General features: G+C 36.9%; 2 protein-coding genes across 2 annotated transcripts; one reads left to right on the top strand and one right to left on the bottom strand.

Moving 5' to 3' along the window:
- The first annotated feature begins 491 nt into the window (after positions 1-491).
- On the top strand, positions 492-7568 carry LOC139963414 (endoplasmic reticulum chaperone BiP-like). The gene is made up of 10 exons (XM_071964155.1): positions 492-652; positions 1289-1460; positions 1717-1948; positions 2363-2467; positions 2745-2887; positions 3373-3527; positions 4192-4427; positions 4682-4919; positions 5132-5299; positions 5668-7568. Exons 2-10 carry the CDS (start codon positions 1300-1302, stop codon positions 6240-6242), a joined length of 2013 nt encoding a protein of 670 aa, XP_071820256.1. The 5' UTR covers positions 492-652; positions 1289-1299; the 3' UTR covers positions 6243-7568.
- On the bottom strand, positions 7248-27403 carry LOC139963415 (glomulin-like). Its single transcript, XM_071964156.1, has 15 exons — positions 27242-27403; positions 25660-25785; positions 23713-23832; positions 22759-22858; positions 21634-21890; positions 20165-20208; positions 19632-19770; positions 18304-18500; positions 17181-17265; positions 15677-15808; positions 15066-15227; positions 14320-14426; positions 12330-12520; positions 11068-11153; positions 7248-9527 (listed from the first exon to the last, which is right to left on the bottom strand). Exons 1-15 carry the CDS (start codon positions 27275-27277, stop codon positions 9438-9440), a joined length of 1872 nt encoding a protein of 623 aa, XP_071820257.1. The 5' UTR covers positions 27278-27403; the 3' UTR covers positions 7248-9437.
- Between the last annotated feature and the right edge of the window lie 5 nt (positions 27404-27408).

Raw genomic sequence — 27408 nt, 5'->3', positions numbered from 1 at the left:
GAACTGATTGAAGTAATATCGTCGTAAATTGTCGGATTTTGTTCATAAAAAAAAATACAGTTAACAAACTTGTATGTATAGCACTTTTACGAAAAAAAAGATATTTAGCAATGAATTATCTTCGAATCACAATTTTGACTAGTAATCCTTACTGAGCATACTTCCCCGATTCTCTGGAAATAAAATGACCTATGTTCTTCTCACATTCCACTATGACGATTGCATATTGTTCTTGCATCACTCACTACCTATGAAATAATTTTCGTCACCTATTGGTGATGTTTCAGCGAACTGGGTATCTCGGAATGTAATTCAACGTGTACTTCGATGAACTTCCTTGAAAAGAACTGACGAGCTCTTTCGTAACATACATATTCACACTAACTTTACTACGTGTTATAAGCTTCCACCAATCGAGAAAGGCCAAATTGCCTCCTGCCAGCCAATCGGAGAAGAACACGCTCACTGAATGGCGAGTAAAAAGTAACCATGTGCATATCATTACTCACACATTTCTTTCGGCAAAACACGTAGCAGAAGCACAAATTTTCGAATAGAAAATAATTTAAAGATTCGCGAGGTTATCATAGCGATTCATCATCCATCATATTAAAAAATCACAAAGAAAATCACTTTAGAAAAGACAACTTCGGTGAGTATCATGACATGTCTGTCGAGATATTTCCAAAATTTCCACCTATTAATTTGACTTGTAGCCTAACCATGTTTCATATGCGTCAGTTTGTAGCCTAAGCTGTCACCGGCACTTTTAGCCAATGCACTCGTTTAAACTAGGACTAGTGGATTTGGATTAACGTTAGGGATTGTCGAATTTATATGAAGGCCTACCGTTACTTAAGTGTTATTCAATATTAGAGGCCCTTGTGGCTGGACAATGAAAATGTGTGGTATTACGTTTTATAGCCTTACAAAGTTACAACTTACAGTAAGCTTAGTCTCTAAAGTTAGTGGTCTTGCACAGTTCAGTGGCCTCAACATAATCTAGTCTAGCGAGTTGCAGATTATATGTGACGCCTATGTCAATATTGCATAGCCAAGGTAACATTGCCACTCAAATAGGCCAGATAATGTGAAGGCCTGACTTAAAAGAAATTAGCCTAGGCTTAGCCACCCTTTCATTATGATTCTCATATTTTGAGATGATGAAATATTATAATTGATTGGACCTAGCTTCTAACCCCTCCCACTATTTTGTCAAAAACTGTCAATGACAGCCTGATAAAAATAAAGAAAAGCATGTTTCAATGATTTCCTCTTTTGTTAACAGATTAACTCATCATGAAGAGACATATGTTGATAGCGTTTCTTTTTGTATCAGCCATCTTGGCTGTGCAATATGCAAGAGCAGATGATGATGACGACGAAGAGGAGGAGGGAGAGGCGAAGAAAGATGATATTGGAACAGTAATTGGCATTGATCTTGGAACAACTTATTCATGGTAAGAAGTCCTATTCAAAACCTTCTAGTCTGAGAGCTACCATAAAAGTTTGGTCTAGTTTGTATCAAGTTTTGTAAATCATTCTTTCAAAAATGTTCCCCTTATCCCTTGTGAAGAATGTGTGGACATCTGTCTTGTCAGTGACTCTTCTGTTTTATCCTTTTTTTATTTCCTTTCCACATCTGTGTTTGCTGTGTAATCAGTATTGGCGTCATGATTTAATTTACTGACCACTCAAGATTTTTGTATTTTTCAGTGTTGGAGTTTTCAAGGGAGGAAGAGTAGAGATCATAGCTAACGACCAAGGTAACAGAATTACACCGTCCTACGTCGCCTTTACGGCAGAGGGAGAGCGTCTCATTGGGGATGCTGCCAAGAATCAGCTCACAAGCAATCCAGAAAACACAGTTTTTGATGCCAAACGGCTAATCGGGCGCAACTGGGACGATCCTGCCGTACAGAAAGATATCAAGTATCTCCCATTCAAGGTAATTGAATACAAATTTTTGGACTTAATTTAACTCCCTGACTACAACTATATGTGTAATGGAGAAGAACGACACCCAAGAACCACTCTCAGAAGATCAGATTCCTTCAATTTTTTAAAGAAATATGGTGGTTTGTTACCATATCCATACTGTTACTCTTTGATGATTATTACTCAATAAATCTGTGGCTCGTTCTACAATCTCTCCACCTCGGTTGACAATTTATGATATCACAACTCGATAAAATGAAAACAACCTTTTTAACCAATTTTGAAAATATTAATTGTTGGCCGGTTGTTTTCAGTACGAGTTGGTTATTGTTACAAAGAATTGAAATTATTGCAAATTTTTTTAAGACATAAGAAGTTTGGAAGGGTGTTAAAGGTAACGTTTGTAATTGTTGTCAATTTGCAGGTCATCAAGAAGAACGACAAACCTCATATCGAGGTCGATGTCAAAGGAAAGAGGCAACTTTTCGCCGCTGAAGAAATCAGTGCAATGGTGCTTGTTAAGATGAAGGTAAGTGTTTTGATGTTAGTTAAAATCACAAGTCGTTATTTTCACGTGGATGTTAAATGTGGTCAAAAATGAACGCTGTGAATAAATGACGTAGATAAGTCTTTAGTCGTACCGAACCTACCAAGTACTATTCGAATCAGAACTTCAGTTGGCCATTAACAATAAAAGCTAAGTACTGACCAACATTGTCATGGGATAGGGTACACAACACAAGATATGTATACATCAAAGTCAGGGAATTATTTTTAAAGTATGTACTCTTCTTCACTGGTTTCAGGAAACTGCTGAAGCCTATTTGGGCCATTCCATCACCCATGCTGTGGTCACCGTACCAGCTTACTTTAATGACGCTCAGAGACAGGCCACCAAGGACGCAGGAGTGATCGCTGGACTCAACGTCATGAGGATCATCAACGAACCGTAAGTGAAATAAATGTAAAAGTTCTCTCCAAAAAGTTGGAAATACCGGATGGCAGACATTTTCAGAAAAAATATTAAATGCTTGTGAAGAATGCATCCAATTAATTTTGAGATTCGGGGCTCGTTTTTGGTAATGAACGATTCAAAAGAAGATTGTTCCAGCCTATAAAAGCAAAAAAAACTGCACGAAAATTATAAAATTGAAGGAATTTTAATATTTATTAAAGTAATGCATTTTGGTTGGATAACCAACTGGAAAAAGCAGGTTTGATGGTGATAGCTTACATTGCATGTGTTTTCATTTGAAAGTGACTCTGGGTAGATCTTTGATTGGGTATTAAATGACGATTGATTTCCCTATACAAAGTGTTTCAACATGGTATACATTTCCTTTATGATAAATTTGATTCAGTTGAAAAAGAGCGATGAAAAAGATTTGCAGTCTATTGTAACCGTTCTGTTTTTTTTTTTATCGCAATCCACAGTACCGCTGCTGCCATTGCCTATGGTATGGATAAAAAGGAGGGAGAACGGAACATCCTGGTATTTGATCTCGGTGGTGGTACCTTCGATGTATCTCTCCTGACCATTGATAACGGTGTCTTTGAAGTGGTGTCTACCAATGGTGATACCCATCTCGGTAAGTAAATGGTGTCTCAACCGAGTAGAGTAGAACATTCATTCGACGTGGTCATATTACACCTCCTTCCAGTTTTACTTAGTCACTTTAGTAAACTGCTTTCCTTCTTACTGCTCCTGTATCAACTGGATGCATGATTTTGAATTTGAGAGTTTTTACATGTTGTAATATCTTGAGAAAAAGAACATGATTGCAGCATAAATTTACTAGAATAGTCTGACAGAAATCTATCCAATTGTAAACTCTATGGTAGTTTGCTACATCATTGAAGATTAACTTGTTTATGTTTCCAAATGCAATGTACTTTGTTTTCTTATCAAAGAGGGAAAATATGTTAACAAGCCTGTGTGTGTCGATGGCTATCATGGCAATTGGCATAAGGCCTTTGGAGAAGATTGCGCTAGGATCATAGAAATGTCAGACCTCTCAACTTACAATGTAAAAACAGTAGGTACTTCAGTGAGAAACGATGATGTTGAAAATCTACCTCATCAAAAGAATCAAGAAAGGGAGTGGAGATGGGGGAGGGAAGGAAAAGGGGAGTGAGTATGGGAAGGGAGAGGAAGGGTAGTGGAACCCTCCTTCCCACTCCTCCATTACAGATCTGAATGAATGTGGTATATCTTTCATGTTATAATACCTTCCTATTTGTTTTGTCAATCAGGTGGTGAGGACTTTGACCAGAGAGTGATGGAGCACTTCCTTAAACTGTACAAGAAGAAGACCGGCAAAGACGTACGTAAAGACAACCGAGCCGTCCAGAAGCTCCGACGTGAAGTAGAGAAGGCCAAGAGGGCCCTCAGTAGCCAACATCAGGCCCGTGTAGAAATTGAATCATTCTTCGATGGAGAGGACTTCTCAGAGACTCTTACCAGGGCCAAATTTGAGGAACTGAACATGGTGAGTGCTATACACTTCATTATAGGCCCAGGCCAGAGAGGTGCTGATCTCTCTACCAACTTGTGGTCTTTGAAAGGGTTATTGGGGGGGGGAACAATTTTGCCCTCCCTAAGAGGGCTGAGGAAATAGAGAAGGGTGTGGTGCAGAGGTTGTTAGTGGAAGGGTTGTTTCAGACATAAAACCTCTAAAGTCATGATTTAGCATTGTGGTGACATTGAGATCATAGTTCTTGATTTTTTTTATCTCCACCGCAGGAACTTTTCAGATCTACCCTGAAACCAGTCAAACAGGTCATCGATGACGCTGAAATGGATAAAAGTGAGGTCGACGAGATTGTCCTCGTTGGCGGCTCCACTCGTATTCCCAAGGTGCAACAGCTCGTAAAGGGACACTTCGATGGTAAAGAGCCCTCCAGGGGTATCAACCCAGATGAAGCTGTGGCTTATGGTGCAGCAGTACAGGGAGGCGTGCTCAGTGGTGAAGCAGAAACAAGTAAGTTGAGATGTGGTTTTCTGACTGTTTGCGTAGGTGTATGTTTCTGTAGAGGGAGGGGGTGGTTGGGGGCCGGGGGAGAAAAACTAACTACTATTTCTGTTTTCTCAAATTGTGCCCATTAGAGGCAAGTGATGAACTTTTGCATATTTAACATATAACACAGAAGAATTTGTAATTAATGGGTTTTTTTTGTTGATTTTTTCGTATAGGTGATCTCGTCCTCTTGGATGTCAATCCTCTTACCCTTGGAATTGAAACCGTCGGCGGTGTGATGACCAAGCTGATCGGAAGAAATACCGTCGTTCCAACAAAGAAATCCCAGATCTTTTCCACGGCAGCTGATAACCAGCCCACCGTCACCATCCAAGTATTTGAAGGTAAGCTACGTGTCAGTGATTTACAATAGTGCGGCGTTGTAAGATGTACCGGTCGGTTTGTAGCCGTACTGTCACAACAGTTGCTCTGTCATCAGAGATGCGGGGTGTCAACGACCAAGATTCAATGGTAGTCAAGATCTACTTAAAAGGGTGGTGTTCATTTGGTGTACAAGTTGCTCAGTTGGTTCTGTTATCTGAAATGACACCAAAAATCGGTCATCCGTGTTTAGAGTAGTTTTTCTGGACACTAGTGGATTTGATGTCTTGGATGCATGATAGGATGTGTGGTTAGGTTTGATCAATAGTGATTTCATGCATTGTCTGAACTGATTATTTACTGGCCATTTATATTTTTCTTACTCCCACAGGCGAAAGACCCATGACCAAAGATAACCATCTGTTGGGTAAATTTGACCTGAACGGCATCCCTCCAGCCCCACGTGGCGTACCACAGATCGAAGTCACCTTTGAGATCGACGTCAACGGCATCCTCAGGGTATCTGCCGAGGACAAGGGCACCGGCAACAAGGAGAAAATCACCATCACCAACGACCAAAACAGACTCACCCCCGAAGACATCGAGAAGATGGTAGCCGACGCGGAGAAATTCGCCGAGGAGGACAAGATCGTGAAAGAGAGAGTGGAAGCCAGGAATGACCTGGAAGGGTTCGCGTACTCGCTGAAGAACCAACTCAAAGACGAGGAGAAACTGGGCGGCAAACTCTCGGAAGAGGAGAAGGAGACGATAGAGAAAGCGGTGGACGAACAGATCGAGTGGCTGGATGCAAACCAAGACGCAGACAAGGAAGATTATGAAGAACATAAGAAAGAATTAGAAGAAATAGTGCAACCGATCGTCAGTAAATTATACGACGGAGCCGATGGCGCCGCTCCGGAGGGTGGGGAAGAGGAGGAGTACGACGAGGACCACGATGAACTTTGAGAAGGGTGGGGCTATGGACAGTCCAAGATTAGAGACTATAAGTGGACGGGCCATTCCGGGGCTTGAAAATCACACCATCATAGAAAGTATTGACCGAGAGCGAAGGCAATGCCAAGCTAAAATGTAAAGTTTGAAGAGTGAAAAAAAAAATGTAAAAATGAAAAAAAAAAAAAGCCTTCCATTGTTTTTTAAGTTTAAGATTTTCTTAAAGTGGTGAGGTTTGTTGAAACAAACATGGTTTTGTGCAGTTACTGTTCCAGTGAAACTCGAAATTGATATATCTTGTGTAAATTTCACCAAAAAAAAGAAATCATGTTTTGTTTATCCAGACACTTTATAAAGGTTTACATTGACTAACTTGTATTCAGTAAATCCAATTTGCAGAGTAGAGGTCAAAAGGAGGGCATTTTTTTTTTTTTTTTATTCTTCAAATTTCCAAGAATTTTTAGTTTTTGCAAATGGAGGACGAATTTTTGAGTTTGGTGTGATTTACCTGGAAATGTGCGTGGAACCGTAAAAGAGGGAAAAAGGTGAGAGGAAAAGTCGGTATGAAGAAATATGTATGGCTCGATGGTTGTGGTTGAGATTTATATAGGGGAGTGACACTCTTCAATTGGGTGGGGGGGGGGGGCCTTTTAGAGGGTTTTGGGTTGTCCTAATGTCGCTAACATCTTTTGCTATCATTATGAAAAGAATTCACATTCTCTCGTCAGAAATATGAAACTATTATGAAATGCAACATGACAGTTGAAAATGTGACAGCAAATAATTCATTTTTTATCAGAGTTTATTGAGCTAATTGGTACACAGGGAAACATGTTCAGGGGAAGCTTTGTTGGAAGAGGGGGGGGGGGTGGGTGTGTCCTGTTGGATATTTCAAAGGGAAAACATGTCTTTCTTATGCCATCTCCTTGTGAAAGATTAAATATTTAGGACATTTGTATTACATTTAAAAAAGATCTAGATCTTGTTTATTCCATCATTTGTTGCAATTGCCAGTCTTTGTTTAACCTTTTTACATGTCAAATTGGAAGGTCAAAAACCTAATTTTTCCTTCCATCCGTAAATTCATGGCCTTTGTCAAGTTGGTTAATCATTTGATCTATGGGACAGTTTAGGGACGACAGGTTTCACACCCTTCACTGTGGTTTTTTCCCTGTTTCACTGGTTTGCACCTGTCTTAGTTTGTATAAAAAGAATAAAATTGGTATATGTTGTAAGTTATGCAGGTGTGTGTGTATGTGTGTATTTGTACACTCACGAGTATTCCAGCGAGTCTTTAGTGGGAATGACTCAATAAAAGTATTTTCAGAAAGAAAAAAAGGATTTGCTTGTTATTTCATCACATTTGTTTTGTTTTGTTTAAACAAATTTTTATTTCCAAATAACATTTACAAGAATGACATCCATTAGATAGATTAGATGGCTTTATTGAAAGTATGCAGCATTCATCGCTAAGTAATATTCCCCATATATTGCTGGATCCAACTATGATAGTTCCCATGATGGAGCAAATAGTTAAGAACACATGAACCATACCGGGTACCTGGTGTACAGGGGTAAATTTCACTCAGTATCACCTAGCCAAATGCATCACATAGCAAAATGCGTGTAAACATAATCAAATTGCTTAACTACACAAAAGCAGCGTTTCCATATAATTAACCAAATTAAGACCTATAAATTGCCCTCTAACATATAACCAATGTCAAAGATTGCTTAATTTTCCTAGAAAACAGGAAAGATACTACATACCATAAACCCTAAAAAAAAAAATCACAATCCATTCTTGGTCTATGCATTCATAAAGGTTATGAGTGTTAAGGTGACCGGAAGTCCCATTTCAAGTGCTATCAACATGGAAAAAAAGTGTGACCCGATTGTATGTTATACAGCGGGAATAGCCTGAAATTTTTGTTTGTTCATCCCTTCGTAGAAACAGCGTGAATATAAGCCGTGATGTTTTACAGATCATTTGATACATCATAGCCAGTAATTCACAAGGAAATTATTTGGAGATTAAATAATGGAGTTTGCATTAACGGCATTGGATGTTTAATCTTTTTCTCTGAATGAGTACATGTTCCAAACTGAGGCATTTGACCATTATCTCCGAAACATAGAGCCATCAAAACTAAGAGCAGACCCTCAAAATCTCTCTCCCTCCCCCACTTTCTCTTAATGTACAGCCTGCAGGTAAGTCTTACTCTTGATGTAAACAAGATAGGGTCAAAATCTACATCACATCCCCGGATTAATGTACATGGCCATCCGTGTTCAAATTCCCATAAGCAATTTATTACGATCATCCTCCAAGCTTTTTGCCATAAGTGTGATATTGAATTTTCTGATACAGACACTCCATAAACGTCTAAAACTATCTTGGAATGCCAGGACCTCCAGCAAAGTACAGTTGCATTTTTAAACTTTTTAAATCATCAGGCTTAAGACACAGTTCGTTAAAACTCACCTCTTACATTATTGCACAATACAACCCCACACGATGAGATTCAAAAACCAAAACATGACATCTTCTCACATATGAAGTGTTTATTTAGTTTCACAATGAAAAAAAAGGACAGTCTCTGCATGTCCACAAGATTACTTTACATGTTAAAATATGAGCACATTGCTGAAAACAAGCGCAATACACACCTGATGTTTTCCCCTTACAATTTTGGGAATCATCGTTAGTACAGTATTCCAAGCTACATGCGACCATTTCATCTTGTCAGGAAAGGCGCAACCACTTCTTTTGTCCGGGAGGGGGGCTCAGATGCCGTGTAATCAAGGGGATGTGTCTCAGGGGTGACCCCTCCACTTTTTTTGTTAAAATGGAGTGTGCTTAGATGTAAACTGGTGCTATATTTGCAACTTTTGATACAAATGTTGAATTTCTGACTGTTGGTACTGTACATACATGTTATATTTTTTATGTATGTACACTTCAAAGTTTTGTAATATACTGGCTGGCTGAACCCGGCCGCCCACTTTTTTCATGGGGGAGAGGGAGGGAGAGGATAAAGCCCCCCCTCTCAGAAGTATATGTGGTTACGCCCTGGGATGTCAGGCAACCTCTCAATGTACTTCAGCACCATCAAGCAATGTCTTACACAAAGAGAAAACGAGTCTCAATAATTGTCTTCTCTACAGTTGGTTATCCAACAATTCATTTCTCCTCATGTAGGAACTGGGTCATCTTGTTGACTGAGCTGAAATTATTTCATTTACTCTTCCCAACAGGCTTTGCATCAGGTCAAAGGTGAACTGTGCAGAAGTGAGCACCTAGCAAATAGGGGAAAAATATATGATAATAATCATGATAGTAATTATAATAATACTACTACTACTACTACTACTAATAATAATAATAATAAATACATCTAAAACTGGCAAAACTGAGGGTGTCTCTTATTAACATGTTTATTTGATTCATCTTTGGTATATTGAGTAAATTCTAAATAACTTTAACATGCATATAGGAAATTGTTGTACATTTTTTGCTAAAACTTTAGCAAAGACTAAAGCATTGAAATTTTCAGAGTAGTTCAGCATGTGTTAAACTTCCTAAATTTTCTCAGACCATATGCAGAGTTCAGAATAAAGCATTAATGTGATCTTTCAACTAATAGTGTAGAATTTCTTTTTTTTGTCTTCCTCTTAAGTTTCAATTTTCTCAATTCTTTCAATTCATTTAATTCACATTGTCTTTAAGTTGAAACATCCTTCTAAGCATCTGTATCCATGCAAAGTTCAGTAAGAGTTTGTTGTGTGTTCTACAAAGCTATCAGGCAACCAATGATATTGTCTATTAAAGGAATACTTGCAGAAGAGGCAGGCAAACATATTTCACATTCATTGGGGGAAAAACACAGTCTCGTTCTCATGATCATCCTAACTCTAGAAATTGTTGCTCGGTTGGGACTTTCTATTTTTGCCCAGATAAACTCTTCCTTACTCCATTTGGCCCATGATGTTAAAGAGGTGTGTGGGTTTCAAATCTTCACTTTCCGTTTGCAATCTACTTCTTTGAATTATCCTCGATATGTGACACGACTGGAATGAACTCTAAATTCAACACATTCGCCAACTATAAATTTGTTGTAATTCAATTTCCTGTTTGAGAGACAAGATGGGTTTAAAATCGTGTCTTTCTGCTGTCATTTTTGCGCTGTGTGTGATGACATAGTTTCACTAGGAGGGGAAATCTCATTGCTTCCCTTTCTGTTTTCTTCTTCTTGATGGTAAAAGTTACATTCTGAAGGTAATAGTTCGGATTTTCGACCAGGTTTAACTTTTTTATCGTTACTTTGAGATTTATTTAGTTGTTTCCCAGCACAGCAGTGCACACAGTTTTCTGTAGTTGTTGTGCTTATAAGCCTTTATTATTATTTATAGTTAGCAGGATCACTGCTACTGCTGAACACTCAGCAAGACTTGGTTCGACAGGGATACCAATATTTGGTAACATTACAATACTTCGTTATTTTATCAACAAATCTTTCAACATTACCTCTAACCTCTACCAAAACAAAATAAATAATTGTGTGTAGCCAAATATGAAGGAAAAACAAATTCAAGCATTTGTGGCTCTCTGATGTAAACTTTAGACTTGTTCAAGTTGCACGAACGGCAAATTGGGTTGTCCGAAAAAAAAAAGTTGCAAAATAACAATGACCAATATGTAAGAGAGCTGAGGTGGTCTTGGGCTACCAGACTACCATTAAATGCTTGGCCTGTAAATACCATATTACTGTGGGACATATTTGGTAACCATGGTTATTACATGGTCATTAGCATCTCGAGCTAAAAACAAAGGACTTACTTGCATTTGCTGCTCAAAAGGCATTTTACTGATTTCTTGCCCTCCAACCGAGACTGATACATTGTCAGCATCTTTAGCTCTCCTCGCTGAAAAGCAAAAAAAAAAAAAAACAAAGAAAGATAGATTTCCATTTTCATAAACAACTTATAACTGATGACATAATTTTTAGCATGAGCATACTTGTTTGGGACATTTTTTCTCATTTTTGGTTTTCCCTCTGATACCACACCAGAATCTAAAACAATAAGTTTTACTTGTAGAGCTCTAGGATATTAATGGAGGAGTCTGGATGAAGCTATATGGTAATTGTAGAAGCTCCAGTCATATTTATTGAGGTTTTGACAGTCGAAAGGTTCGCTGTCATAAATCTCATCAGATTCCAAATTTCGGATTGGGCGAAGCTGTCATTTTTGTTTGTTTTATAACCACTAGAAGGAACCATTTTCACATTTCCTTAATCAGAAACAGTGTTATATGTAGAAAAAGTCCAAATGCTTGGTAGACTTGTAAATTATGATTCAAGCACACATGGAACTTATGATGGAAAACAAGAATTGTAAAAAAATAAGTAAAGACAAAAATATCCTGACTATTAAAAGGATATTTCAATCTTTCCTTTTCCACATTTGAATTGAGACGATGATTTGACTTTATAAAAGACATCTTAAACATTATCTACTCATTGAATAATTTTTGTATTATGGTTCTGCCATATTATGAGCATTGTATCACTGTTTCCTTTCCCAGTTCTGGTAAACCCCTTTGTGTGTGATTTTGCTATGTGTTTTCTTGATGTTTTCTTTTCTCTATATAAAATTTAATTTTCTTGTTTTACTTTGTGAGGGACCAGACTCGAAAAGTTATTTCACTTCTGGTCCTGCTCCTTCATTGTGATTTAATGACAGGAAGAGACGTGACAAATCACAGAAACAATTCTACAGCCATTAGGCATGTCCCTGTATAATGACTTAAAGATCACTTGAAACAGCTCAGAGGAAGATGATGTAAGCTGGCAAAACCTTATCCCCAAAACCTCATGACTGGATACCAGCAAAAGTCCAGGGTTGACCAATGCTTGGTTCATATTTCTTCACAGGTACTCATTAATGTTTACATATTATACATATTTTGTATTAAAAACTTATGCATATGATTTATATTCCAAATCACTTTGATGGACAATCATAGCTAAATTGAGAGAACACTTTCTTTAACAACAAATGAAACATTAAATATCTGTCAAAAACCAATATTGAATTTACCTCTCTTCTTCTCGTCCACGAGTTCTTCCTCTCGCTGTTTATAGTGCATCTTGGAGAGCTCCAGCCCAGTTATCAGCTCACTCAAATAACCTTTATCTATCAGCTCCAGCATCGACCAAACGCCCGTCAAATCACTCTTTTTAGAGTCCCGTAGCAGTAAGTACCTCAGAAAGTTTAGTGCTGCTATGATTCTGAGGGGGAATAAGAAGAAAGAGATAATTATCTCCATTTTCAAACAGACACATCGATACCAAGCCGTAGGATGGAAGTCGACTCAGTAATAACAAGTTTGCCTCAGTAAAGAACAAGTTTGCCTCAGTAAATAACAAGTTTGCCTCAGTAAATAACAAGTTTGCCTCAGTATGTAACAAGTTTTCCTAGTAAATCAAGACTTTGACTCAGTCAAAAACTAATTTCCCTCAGTAAAAAAAGGAGTTTGTCTCAGAAATTAATGAGTTTGCAATAGTACATAAGGAGTCTGCCTTAGCAAATAACAAGTTTCACTCAGTAAATAAATGATTTGCCTCTAGTCAAAAACTAGATTCCCTCAGTAAATAATGAAATTGCCTTAGTAAATAAAGAATTTGCCTCAGTCAATAATGAATTTGCCTCAGTAAATAATGAGTTTGTCTCATTAAATAATGAATTTGCCTCAGAAATAATGAGTTTTTTGCCTCAGTAAATAAAGAATTAGCCTCAGTAAATGAAGAATTTCCCTCAACTCAAAAACTAGCTCCCCTCAGCAAATAATGAATTTGTCTCAGAAAATAATGAGTTTGCCTCAGAAATAATGACTTTGCCTCAGTAAATAAAGAATTTGCCTCAACTCAAAAACTAGCTCCCCTCAGCAAATAATGAGTTTGTCTCAGAAAATGATGAATTCGCCTCAAAAATAATGAGTTTGCCTCAGTAAATGAAGAATTTGCCTCAACTCAAAAAATAGCTCCCCTCAGCAAATAATGAGTTTGTCTCAGAAAATAATGAGTTTGCCTCAGAAATAATGAGTTTTCCTCAGTAAATAAAGAATTTGCCTCAAGTCAAAAACAAGCTCCCCTCAGCAAATAATGAGTTTGTCTCCGAAAATAATGAGTTTGCCTCAGAAATAATGAGTTTGCCTCAGTAAATAAAGAATTTGCCTCAAGTCAAAAACTAGTTTGCCTCAGTAAATAATGAGTTTGTCTCAGAAAATAATGAGTTTGCCTCAGAAATAAAAAGTTTGTATCAGTTAATAAAGAATTTTCCTCAGTTAAAAGCTAGTTTCCCTCATTAAATAAAGAATTTGCCTCAGTAAATAAATGAGTGTGCCTCAATAAATAACCAGTTTCAGATGATGATCGCAAACCATGCAGATATAAACAGATAATGAGCTTCAATAACAGATTTCAGAGAGAGGATCCTATGAATGAAACTGCACTTGCAGTTTTCGGTCTGAATTTTTAAATATATTGACTGCATCTAAATGTGTTTTTAACTTCAGCACAATTCCATTTTGCTGCCACCTACACAAGAAGTACTAACTTTACAATAATTTGTCACCATATCTGGTTTCCAACTATCTGTGGCAGACAAATTGGTATTAAATCGAACCACCAGACTGTGACAAATTTCATCTCGATACCAGTTAATACTGTTTTAACACTTTGCTGAACTGCCATTTAGATGCATGGAATAATTTAGTGTAGTAATTCAGAGGTTTATAAATTTTGTTTATCAAATAGTACTCAAAAATAGTATCATACCATTGCACTGTATATATCTTTGCATTCGCATATCAAATTTACCACTTTGCAAGGTATTTTGCTACACAATACTGCATAAACCGTTACAAAAATCCTACAGAGAACACCATCTTCAGCCAGCTCAAAAAAAACAAAGTCCATCCCCTTGTGTGCCAGAAACACAGCAAAAGCTTCCTTGCCCCTCAATAAGACTTGAGATAAAATGAAAAAAAAAATTCTCATCAAGAAATTCAGCTCTCTGTGATACATACTTGTCTGATTCTTCTAAGAGATCTGTTTGACTGCCGTTAGGAAGGTGAAAAATAGACGGCAATATCTGACGAAGATGACTGCCGACGAACCACTCGTTATTAACATTCTGCTATATAAGAAAAATAGATATGAGAGAAGGAATTTCTAAGTGATGAGGATATCCACAATACATCGCATCTATTTATTTCAATTTCACATTTGGCATTTATGATGGAAAATGTTACAATTGAATTAATTGAATTATTCAATTGAATTATTCAATTGAATGATTCAATTGAATTATTTTATTCAATTATTCAATTCAATTATTATATTCGATTGAATTATTCAATAGAAACAATTTATTATTTAAGAATTGTTATAGAAACAAGAATTATTCAATTGAATTATTCAATTGAATGATTATATTCAATTGAATTATTCAATAGAAACAATTGAATTATTCAATTGTTCTTATTCCAACATTGAAGAACTGAATATAAATCTCACCAGGAGGTTATGTAAGGAATTATTCAAGAATTTTTATAGAAACAAGAATTATTCAATTGAATTATTCAATTGAATTATTCAATAGACACAATTAAATTATTCAATTGTTCTTAATCCAACATTTAAGAACTGAATATAAATCTAACCAGGCAGGTTAAGTTTATGTTTCTCTCCCCATCAATTGAAGAAACAAATTTACCCTTGGACTATACCCTAAGAAGTCAGTGGACTGAACAGATATGATGAATTATCTCACCTGCTGAAGCGTCAGATGTACGTAATCTTTTATCCGACCAATCAGGAAACCTTTGACCCCGCTGTGTTCAGCCGACTTCAAGAGGACAGTGACCAATCGATACCGACCCTTCCAGTCAAATTTATCCATGTAAACTGGTAAAATCCGGACCGATTTTTGCCGCTGTTGCGAAGAGAGAAGTAGAAAGAAGATACAACGCATTAACCCAGCCGTCTAATTCACCAAATTCTGAAAAACAGACTCAGCAGCATTTTCGGATCATGTATCTATATTTTTTTATTTTAACACCAGGCTACCATATGATAATTGACTTGAAACAAGTGTTTAAAGTCACAAATTAACAGTTCTCAAAAGCTTTGAATGTTTGAAGTATTTGCTCAGTTTTTGTGGGAGATTTTGTCAAGCCTTATACGAATTAAAGGTATAAGCGAGTTTTTCTGTGGGAACATGTACAATAAATTTCGACAGATAACTTGGAATCATGGAAAGATGTGTGCAGGGGAAGAGGGGCAGGAAGGGGGAAGGGATACTCGGCCATTGCATAAAATAAAGGACAGAATTGTGCAACTAATAATTTCATAAGTAATTTTCTCATTTGGGAATGTACTTACCAATGCTTCTGAAGTGTGTCTCACCATGATGTTGATTAAAGTCTCCGGGAGTTTCATGTAAATATCATCTTGTAGTAGATTGCTGCAAATAGTCAGGTCATCAATTTGATCCATTAAGGTATGCAGAAGTTCCTAGAAAGGAAAGAAATGCTTAAAATGTGACCTTAGGCCCAATATTAGTCTTGATATGTCATGGAAAGCAGAAACAAAAACCTCTTGAATGTATATGCATTGTAAACATGTTATTTAAGGTAAATAAAATCATAGTATGTGTTAGAAGTATTACACTTTAATGGATGATCCCAGATTTTTTAAGGGGAATTTCTCAAAAATTAAAAGTGTACTAGAACCTTCAACAAGCCTCCACCAGAGTTTTCATCCCCGGACTACCACTTTATATGCGGACCCCCTAACAAACTAGGCTATAAAGATATAAATATGATAAAAACATAAGGAGAATTACGTGACTGGTGAAGTTTGAGTGTGGCGTTTCAGTGACATTATAGAATGAAGCAAGGATTTTGTATCTTTTATATTGCTTGGGAGTGAATTTCAGAGGATCATATGCTAATGGACCACTGCCCACGCTAAGGGATATCATGTAGTCCGAAAGGAAGGGTATGTCTTTGTGATAGTACTGTATGCCTACTTACAGTACTGAAAGAAAAGACTTAGGTTGACAGGAAGGCTGTCTTTATGTGATATGTTTCCTGTCACTACTACTAGAGATGAATTAGGTCTACAGGAAGGCTGTGTTAATGTGATATGTTTCCTGTAACTACTACAAGGGTCGAATTAGTGTCACAGGAAGACTGTGATAATGTGATAGCTGTTTACCTATCTAACATGGCAAAGATAGTTTAGTCTGGTAAGATTCTGATAAGTGAACAGGATCAATTTGTTTTTGTAATAGCAGTACTGGCTCATAGGCTGATGGGTACAATATATTCCTAATGTGACAGATATAGTCTGCCAGTATTGAAATAGATTATATATTCATTCTCACAGGATGGGTGTGTTTGAGTGATCATAGTGGGCTTACTAGCAGCACTGAAATAGGCAAAGTAGGCTCACATTGTGGGTACTTTATTGTCCTAATGTGGATTAAGATGACATAATATTGAGCGATATTATGCAACCTGATCTGAGGCTCCAAAAGTCCTTTACTAGAAAGGTTTCCATCCCTCACCAGCAAGATACTCTAGTGAATAAGGCTAACAGTTTTGGTGAAAAGTGGAACATTGTAATGTATCTTAGTAATGAAAAGCAACCAGGGGTATTAATACCAACAAGACCCACACAGAGTATGCTTTTCGCCTTAAACAAACCTTTTCGTATTCAGTATGAAGCTCAGATGGCATCTAAGAACAGAGTTATGTTTCACTGGCTTGCTGACGGACACTGGGATGCAATGCAATCGGGATATTCTGAACATGTTTCACAGGTTCAAGGACCAGGAAGAAAGTATTCTCTATATTACATGAGTAGTTTGCATCAAACTTACCAGTCCTTTAAATAAGGCTGGTTCCTCGGTCTTCTTTAGCAGAGTAGCGATATGTATCTTATGAAGGGCTAAGAGATAATCCGCACTATTAAAAGAATAATAATATAAATAAATAAATATATAGAAAAATAAATATATATATTTTTTGTCCATCTCATTTATTCACCATTATTAAACATGTATATGATACATCGATTATATTTAGAGTTCTGATAACAACATAGGTATGTCATCTGAATGATACAAAGGAATTATTAACATAATGCAAAAATTGATTCTGAATTGAGTATTTCTTCTTCTCCTCTTATACCGAAATATATGTATACATATCCAGAAAAACAAACCAACAGTGAATACAAAACTCACGCTTACACATGCGCAAAAGGTACATACACATACAAATACCCACACATACACATACAAAAATAAATAAATAAATAAATAAATAAACAAACAAATAAATAAATAAATTCTGATATTCATCTTTAAAATCAATCAATCTATGTTTTTTTAGGTTTATATAGCACATCATAGGAATGAGAAATATGTTTGTGTATATCGATATCATATTTTGTATTGAAATAATTTTGATTAATTTTTGAAGATTGACCTCCTAATTCTATAAAGTACAGTTTGTTTGTTATTTTCTAGACAACTTTTGTATAAAACTGTATTACTCATTACTTGCTTCACTTTCCTTGTTTTTGTTTTAAAAAGGTTAACAGTTTTGATGTTCAAACTCAAACAGTTAGCAAGCAATTAACCTGATGATTGTATTCAATTTTACCCAAAAAATGATAATCATATCCAAAACACAAAAGTGCCTCCCAATAATTTCACAGTGATTGAGTTGGTTAATTATTTGATACAAAATCATTCCAAGAACCTATTTAATGCATTGGGGGATTCAGAATTTATGGAAAAATGTAAGGAATGGTTGTGATGAGTCCTGACATTTTACACAACCTATGTATAAACTGTTTTGAGGAAATTTGATTTATTTAGCAGTTTTAATGTTCCCCAACCCCCCCAACCCCCATCCCCCCCCCCCCAAAAATGACTACTCACTGATTCCATCTAGTGACATATGATCATAATATATAACATTGTTACTTTGTTTTACCTGTAGATAGAGGGTACCCTTGCATCTGCCAGGCCTACAGACTGTGTGATGTATGCTAAGTTACTGATGCCGAGTATTGATAACTGGCATTGGTCTTCCTCGGCCTCAAGAGAACCGACTTCTTCGTATTCTTGCTGAGAGTTGGATTTATATGAAAATAATGAACTGAAACTGACACGCATATCAGCTAGATAGCTCTGAGAAGGAAAGGAAGAGGAAGAGATGGTAATTTAAATATGTTGTTATAAAACAGTCGTCTTTGGTTATCACCAGAAAGCTGGCTGGGTTTGTGATTCCTTGCCATATTAAATTTGCTCAAAGGTCCACATATCTGACTTATGTAGAGCAAGTGAGTTAAATTTGTCCAAGAATTAAGTGAGAACCAGATAAAATCAGAGATGTCAGTTGTGGGCAACAACCAATTATATCACTGGTAAGGATTTTACCATATGGAGTTTGTATTCCAGAGATGTTTCAATATCCAGAAAGAACAGTCTTCCTATGTGAAAATATGGACACAAAGATGTTCTACATATGATCAAATGGACATCTTCTTTTACCCAATTTTGGGCTAGCAGTTCATTTCTGCCACCAACCATCCCTTTAATGATCGTTAATAACGAAAGAGAGTTACATGACATTGTTTATTAACTTTGAAATATTTTCACAACTTAATGTCAAAGCCAAAGTCATCTAGTATAAATCACAGAGAGTAAGGCCAATTTTGAGACCATTTGTACCAGACTGGTAGATACATCTTTGCACTAGCATAGCAATACACTATATAGAAATGCACTAGTACAGCAATGCACTAGTATAGCAATACAATAGTATAGCAATGTACTAGTATAGCAATACACTAGTACAGCGATGCACTAGTACAGCGATGCACTAGTATGTCAGCGATACACTAGTATAGCAATGCACTAATACAGCAATGCACTAGTACAGCGATGCACTAGTACAGCGATGCACTAGTATGTCAGCGATACACTAGTATAGCAATGCACTAATACAGCAATGCACTAGTACAGCGATGCACTTGTACAGCGATGCACTAGTACAACGATGCACTAATACAGCAATGCACTAATACAGCGATGCACTAGTACAGCGATGCACTTGTACAGCGATGCACTAGTAGAGCGATGCACTAGTACAGCGATACACTAGTAGAGTGATGCACTAGTATAGTGATACACTAGTATAGCAATACACTAGTATAGCAATACGACTAGTTTGCATAGCATAGCATTTTGCGATGCGATACGGGATATATTATCGCCTGAATGACCTCTGACCTCTAACTTGAAATGAAATCTACTCACTAGTATCTGTTTCATGCAAGTACAGAATCCTGATTCATAGCTGGTTTTCTCTCCATCTGGGATCTTGTCAACTTCTTGTTGGAGTAACAGGAAGTCAACCTCCACGAATGCTAACGGATACTCCATTAATCTCAACAAGCTGAGGGTAGAGGTAAAACAAAGTGTGTTACATATCCGTTACACATGGTCAGTGTTTCCTGATCTAGGAACATCAGCTTCGACATACAATGTCTGTGGTCGGCGCAATTCATCAAAATCAAGCCCGTCGCAGAATTAAAACTATCAGTTTTTAGTGATGGTCTTCTAGATCATACAGGCATTTGAAAAAGACATTTCTGAAAGAAGTAACACAATAATCACTGGGCTGTCAGTGTATGTAAAATACATCCACATTACCATACTTATGTATTCATAACAAACACATCAGGAGATTTAAAAAAGAAAATTTCTGATTAAAATACACTGCATCTAATTTTTTTCTCTTTAGATTGAAAATTTTGGAAAGTTACACACAAAAAACGCTTGGAACTTACAATCTTTGGATTTCATCTCGAATCTTCAGAGTACTTCTGAATTTCTGTAAGAGAGAGAAGCCAGCATTTAGTATAATATGTCTAAGGTAAAGGGTCATAGCTAAATCTGCATCGCACATGCTTTTGTCAGAGAGGGACATTTGGTGAATTATAGCATCACTCCAAAATGACCTGCTTTTCCAATTTTGTGATCTGATTAAACACGTCAAAATATGAACTAGAAAACGTTTAGTGGTTACCATGCCCAAACGTATTCATAGTGAGGTAAGCCTAACATGTTAATATATACGTCAACTTGTGCACACCAAATGTTAACTAATGCGGTAACATATGAAGAAAGGTATCAGGAATCAGTTATCATGTTGACAAAGCATCAATCATTTAATTTACTGGTAAGGATTTACAGTATAGAATTTGTATTCCCTTTCCTAATGCAAATCCCTTTAAGATTTGTTATCATAGACTGAGAGCCCACAATAGAGTGTTTACATGCACAGGGAAATATTTTGAAATCCTACTAGTCATCTGGTATGAATCACAAAACAAATTGCCAATTTTTGGATACCAATTGAGATAACCTTTTGACCCCTTGAGCCAGGTTTTTTTACCATTTGAAATAACCTGTTGACCCCTTGAAGCTCAGAGGGTAAAACTGGACAAGGCCCATTTGAGTGTGATAAAAGGAATAATACATATCAACTTTCCTATCCTTGAACTTTTTTGGATGACTGTCTGTTCTGTTAGATACTTATAGAGCCCCTTCATAAAACTAAGTGAAAGGAGTGTTAGCTCAGTGTTTAAAGCCGGTGCCTTTCAATCATAAGGTTCAGAGTTCGAGTCACTCCAAGATTAATGTATGTCGTCCTGTTACTCATTTATTGACAATTGACAATTCATTATCATGGATGTTAAAATATGAATCTAAGAGACTGACTTCGGTGAGCTTGCGGCTTTGATAAGCCAATGATGGCTTCTTCGCGAGTTCCTACTTGCAGGAGGATCTAAAATACCTACAACTTAGCTGAACCGAAGTTGACCAAACTATGTTCACCAAAAGAAAATCATACCATTGGAGAATTGACAGATTTATTGTAGCTCTAACTTTGGAGTTATATGTAAAAGGTTTTCAGACTTTGACACCTGTTGACCTCTAACTATGTCAATCATGGGGCATCTATCGTCCAAATATGACATTGATTCAACTTTCGGTTGCTGAGATATCAAGTTTACAAGCTATTTTTGACTATTTCCCATTAAACCCCTCCTCCCCCACAACTCATGAATATTAATGAGGTCAAGTTGTTGCGAGAGCATATACTAACTACATATCTACATCACCATGTATTTTTGGCAAGTACAATTTTAAATGTAAAGCCCAACGTTTGTATCACTATTATCCACTTTAAAAATTTGACACAATATGCAGCTTTGTAACCTAAACATTTCAACAATTGTAAATATTTCCTAACTTTTCTGCTTGTTAAGTCATCTTCCTCCATCTTGGCCACGGCGTCTCTGACTTCAAAGACGAACGGGCTGACAAACTCGACGAGGTCGACGCAGGTCTCCTCCAGCTGTTGATATTCCTCGTCTTGAATGAGGAGCCGCTTCTGTTTCCTGTCCAGGCCGTCGTACTGCGGTAGCGGTATCGCCTCCATGCAGGCGTGCAGCTGTTCCAGGGCTTGCTCCATGTAGAGATCCTTAGATGAACCAAACTTTGTGAGAACTGGAAAGAGATAGATTGCAATGATGGAAATTAGTTTTATCTGTTGTACAGATAAATAAAACAAAGAGCTTAATTTGCGTTCTGCATCACTGATGGTACGTTGCAACCTACAAGGCAATGAGATAAGTTTTGCATCATTTCTTGTAATATTTTTAATCAGATTGCAACTTATGCTATTTTTCTGGCAAGTTCAGATGAAAGAAATGGGACATTTAATTAAAAAATAGTTGGGAATATATCAACCAAACATAGTTGAGCATCTGAAGTAGCCAGAGTGCGTGTCCATGTGGTGAAGTACAAGGCTGAAAAAGACCCATTGGGCCCACCGAGATGACTCACAGAGGTATTTCATCAATAGTCACCATATTGGTATCACAGAAGAAAAAAACTTCACTAAGTCACCCTTCAAAACTGGAAAAAAATTAGTCTTTTAAAAATTGCATTACAAAAGATTAGGATCATAAAATATAGCGTTCAAATGGAATGGTACGAAACACTAACAATTTTGGTATCGTAAGAAGTATTAATTATCAATTATGTGCATTGGGCCTTCAAATGGTTACCCAAATACGTGGAACAGTGTCCAAGTTAGTAGTGTATGATCATATTCGAAATGATTGTAACTTTCTTTTCAAATTTTTCAAACCAACCGTAACTGTCTCAGACAAGTGATCACCTCTTAAATAAGTTTCATCTAACTTTAATAGGCGGTTATCTTATGATAACATACAATACATAGGTATCCATGAGTCCTGTTAAGACCTTTGGAGTAGCTAAGAACATCAAACACTGTTTTCATCAATCTTCACCAAATTCTCCACATTTCATTGACACGCACACAGACGAGGAAAACAGACACAATAATTACCTGTCTGCAGGGGACGGAAAAACAGTCTTGCAACCGCAGAGTCTAAGAATTGGTCAAGCTGCTCCAATAGGCCGATGAATATCTCCTTTGCTTTACCAACCTGTACATTTGGCGAAAAGGAGAAAAAAAGAAAAGAAAAGGGGGTCGAGATGATACCAACATTAAATATGAAACATTATCAAAAGAATATGGGGAGCTTCCTGGTACAGCTGTTAGTTTGTGTTTACGATGTAATCATGTAAAATCTGATAAATATAAAAAAATGATCAGGTTTATACATTTATTTTGTAAGTGTTTACACAACCAAGGGTGAAAGTAAGCAACCATCAGCAGTCAAATGGCCTCCCTAACCTGCCATACAACTACAATACATCTCAGAGAAAATGTACTGTGAGCCACTTTTCATATCTAGGAATGCCCATGCCATAAACCACACTCAGAGACAACCTTTTTATGAAGCAAAATGTAAACATTCAAAGAGAAGCAAACATGAAACGTACATGTAAGTTGCAACCCTTTCTATCGTATTATAGCTCTGTACATCAAAGGGAATGGATGATTGATGAGAAAATGCCAAAAATGGCCCCTTGTTACATTCCAGCGGCTCCTTGGACCAGCAAAAGGTCTCACAGATAGAGGCCCCTGGTCCTGGAGTCTGTAATTTCACTCCTGGTTATTTCCCAAGTTCTTAATTTTTACTTTGAGTCTGCCTATCACTCTATCAAAAGAGTCAGATCTGGTTTGTAGACTTGTGAAGTGTTCATACGGTTACATCAATTCAGTAATGAAATGAAACTCAATGCTTTACAGATATATTGGAAATACTCCATATATAAATAAAAATTGAAACTTTGAGCATTGTCATTTGTTAATATTGTCTTTAATATTATGCTTTAAGTTTCCTGATATGCAGGAAAGACAAAGTAACAGTATGAGATGACACAAACGTCTGACCTCCACTATCCTCTCTATGATAAAGATACAGTCCACGTTGGTGTCTGCCTCATCGCTATGGTCTACCAGGTGGCTTCCAATGGTTGTTAGCAAATCCCATGCTATGGAATGGATGAATGCCTGAAGGAAACAGAAGGTATTGATACTTTTATTTATTGATTGACACAGGTTTGTCTGACTATTCCACCAGTGGCAATGAAAAAGTTGAGGGGGCAAATGCATGATAAGCCCCCCCAATATTTACCAAGGCTCCGAAACGTGCATCTGCCCATTTTTCAATGCATACTTGTCGATCTGTCCGATGCACATGTATACTATATAGGTGTAATAATTTTAGTAAATGCTGGGGGGACTGCTGATAATTGATTGTCTGTATCATGCCTCATCGTATATTAGTGTTTTAAATAAGAGTGTAATAAGCTAAACGCTACACTCATCAAAATTTGCGTTTACACTACGAGTACACGCAAGGCGTGGAACATGGCTCTATGTTTAAACACAATCAATTATTAAACGAACAAAAACACAATATTAGCATTTCACCTGCACTGTATACATGCATTCGTGACAGTGCTTGGTTCATAGAAATTTGTTGGCAACTGCACATGGTTTTGGAATTACCCATTTGTTGACATAAAGAAATACTTTCTGTTTTTTCTTATGACATTTATTTAATTATTGCATTTAATTGCAAGTAGGAATTTACTAGTCTAAAACGTCTTTGCGAGTACACTACGAGTCATAGCTACTCTCTTAAAATGCCATTGAATATACAAATTACAATGTTTTTACAGATTTTTAGGTGCAATCTGAGAAATTGCAGGCTTGAGACCCATATTTTAGGGCTAGGTATTCGCAGCATACAACACTCGGGAAGTGCCGTTTCCGGCCATCTGGGGGTTTAAAAAACCGAAAATTTTCTTGTACGCTCCGCCCCAACCGATGGTGGCGCTCCGCTTAGATAGTCTCCACACATAAGTGACACATTAGCCCCCCAATAATTTTCCCGTTCCGTCGCGCCTGTATTACACTAATACTGAAAAATGTGGAATAAATTGAATGACAATCAAAACAATTATCATAAAAATATAATAAAATCATAGCTTACTTAAATATTCAGTTATAAATGTTTATGATAACATTCCATGCTTTAGAAAACAATTATGCAAGCAGAAAATGAAAAAAAAAAAAAGGTAATAAAACTATTGCTAAGAATATAGCCAAACTGAGAAGCAGTACGTCTTCCCTCAATAGTTTTTTTTTCTTCTGTGGCAATCAAGTTTTGTAACTTCATTTCAAAACAAGCCAGTAGGTAAATGCAAATTGAAATATAGTTGGTATTTTGCTACTAGTTAGCTGTACAACTTAATATTGGTTGTAAAATATCTCCTCATGAAATTAATCTCATAATTTCTTATTACAAATTTAAAAAAGTCAGCTTCTTTGCAGTTTGCTGTCTACTTTGGTCCAACTTCTCATTGACTATGATGAACACACATATATTACAGGATGAACGAAAACAGGAAACTAACAACCTACTTCCCTTGAAAAACAGTCTTTTAAGAGCGAAATTATATGTAGAAATAGCAATGGCCTTTAAAGCTGTAGTTTGTACTAGTTCTGAACTGTTAACCATGTAATATTTGACCCTCCGGTGACCTTAGATGTATCTATGTGGGTAACAACCATAAATTAACTGCTATTGATTAAGTTTCGAGTGATACTTTGGTTAGTCCTGCACAGAAGAATTTTTGTCCCACAAATGTTACGTAATACTTTATTGTTCATACGTGCAAACTACGTCTACTTGTGAGGCAAGCTTGTGGTGGACCAAAATAGCTGTTTGTAAATGTTTTTCATTCTCACATACATAGTATTTACAAAAAAGAATATTATGGCAAACTTTATGCAAACTGCAGCTGCTACTTCACTTGTTATTTTTTGTACCTTATTATCTTCATTCAACACTATAGACTTAAGAACATCTGATTGTTGATTAGCCAAAACCTCTTTGGCTGAGGAAAGAAAAGCATGGCTGTCCTCTTCATTGACTTCAACAGTTTGTTGGCATCTCTGTTGTGAAGTACAAAAACAAAAAAGAAAGAAGAATGGTTTCATGCGCAGAAACTCTTAAGTAAATGTAGCGTATGTGGTTCTTTAACAGGTGGGTTACAGTATACCCTCATGCTTTGTAATATTAGAGTAACCCAGCTGGGCAAGCCCCTAGTCATTCAAGACTAAGTTTTCTGTTAAGATAGAAACTTTTAGTGCCAGTGGTATGCAAGGTGTGGGAGGGGGGGGGGGGGGGAGAGAATAGAGGGACTATGGCCCTACACAACATAAGTGGAGGGAAATGGTTCAGTCAGGTGATTTTTACATTTAGGTGGGGAACAATTAGACCCGATCTCCAGGATTAAAATCTCTCCTTTCAATCTCACTCAAGAGTATTTATAAATACCACAACTTTGCATTTAAACCTCATTATAGAAATACTTTATAGTCTAATTTGTCTCATAATGCACCACTTGATGTCAAATATCTCATCTGTTTCTGGGGGGAAGTTGTGTCAAATTTTATGGAAACATGTTGCTTAAAGCCTAGGCCTAAATTATGGACCAACATGCCTGAGACCCAAGTAGGTTTACACTATTTGCAGTCCAGTCTCATGGGAATTTTCCTCAGATTTCATGTACTGGCACTGCATTATTCCTAAATTTGAAAAGCAAAAATGCCTGTTTCTAAATTCTATACTGTATTACAGAAACATGGGCATTTGCTTCAATTATCATTCTTGAAACATAGCACCAACAAACATTGAGTTTTCAAATTCCCAACTGTCCCTTAAAGATCTGCTTTATTGGCTCCAATTATAACAAGCTATAACTAGGAGAGTTTTGAGATTACATAATCGACCTGCCACGGTCGTAAATCGACCTCAGTCTGTACAATTAGCCTGCATAGATTCTTAACACCATTAGGCTACTTGTGTAAACACTGTGTGGAAATATGTTCATGTCTACAGTTTACTTGATCATACAGCGTTCACACAAAGACCCTCATTCAAGAAAAGTTAAGTGACAGGCGTTGCAGACTAATTGGTAAAAAGAGTTCATTTTATGACCAAGGTAGGTCGATTACGAAATCGCAAGACGCTTTTCCATGATGGCGCTATAGTTGGGGTATATACAACAGACCTTTAAAACATAAATTGTTGATACTTCTCTTAGATATCAACAGTGGGTTAAATATCATGTCCCAGAATTTCTTTTGAAAAAAAAATCTTAAGTGCAAATGGAATAGGCCTAGGCCTATAGCCTATATCCTACTGTAACAACTTGCCCCTGACTCCGCCTGAGGCTTGAATTTCAGTTTCGCGTAACTAGGCTTAGGACATAGACTAGTATACCCGCTTATGTGTCACACTGATTCGTAAGAGAAATATTTTATACATAAGGCACTGCAATTGCTTTTACACTATGATGTTTACCAAAAATAGGTCCAAAAGCTTCTTGTAACATTATATACTCACGTATTTGTCAACGATGTTCAACGAAACGCCTGCCATTTGCCTGTTCTAGGTGTGCAGGAACTTTCTGCTTAAGCACAACGTGAAATCTGACAGAAATGTCAGCCCTTTTCTGATTGGTCCCATCAAAGATTGAACAATTAATTTACGAATCACCGTTTGGCATACGA

Source organism: Apostichopus japonicus, chromosome 22, assembly GCF_037975245.1.
Source record: "Apostichopus japonicus isolate 1M-3 chromosome 22, ASM3797524v1, whole genome shotgun sequence".
Lineage (NCBI taxonomy): Eukaryota > Metazoa > Echinodermata > Holothuroidea > Aspidochirotida > Stichopodidae > Apostichopus > Apostichopus japonicus.
The sequence above is the reverse complement of the archived record's forward strand: the minus strand, read 5'-3'. Positions and strand labels throughout refer to the sequence as shown.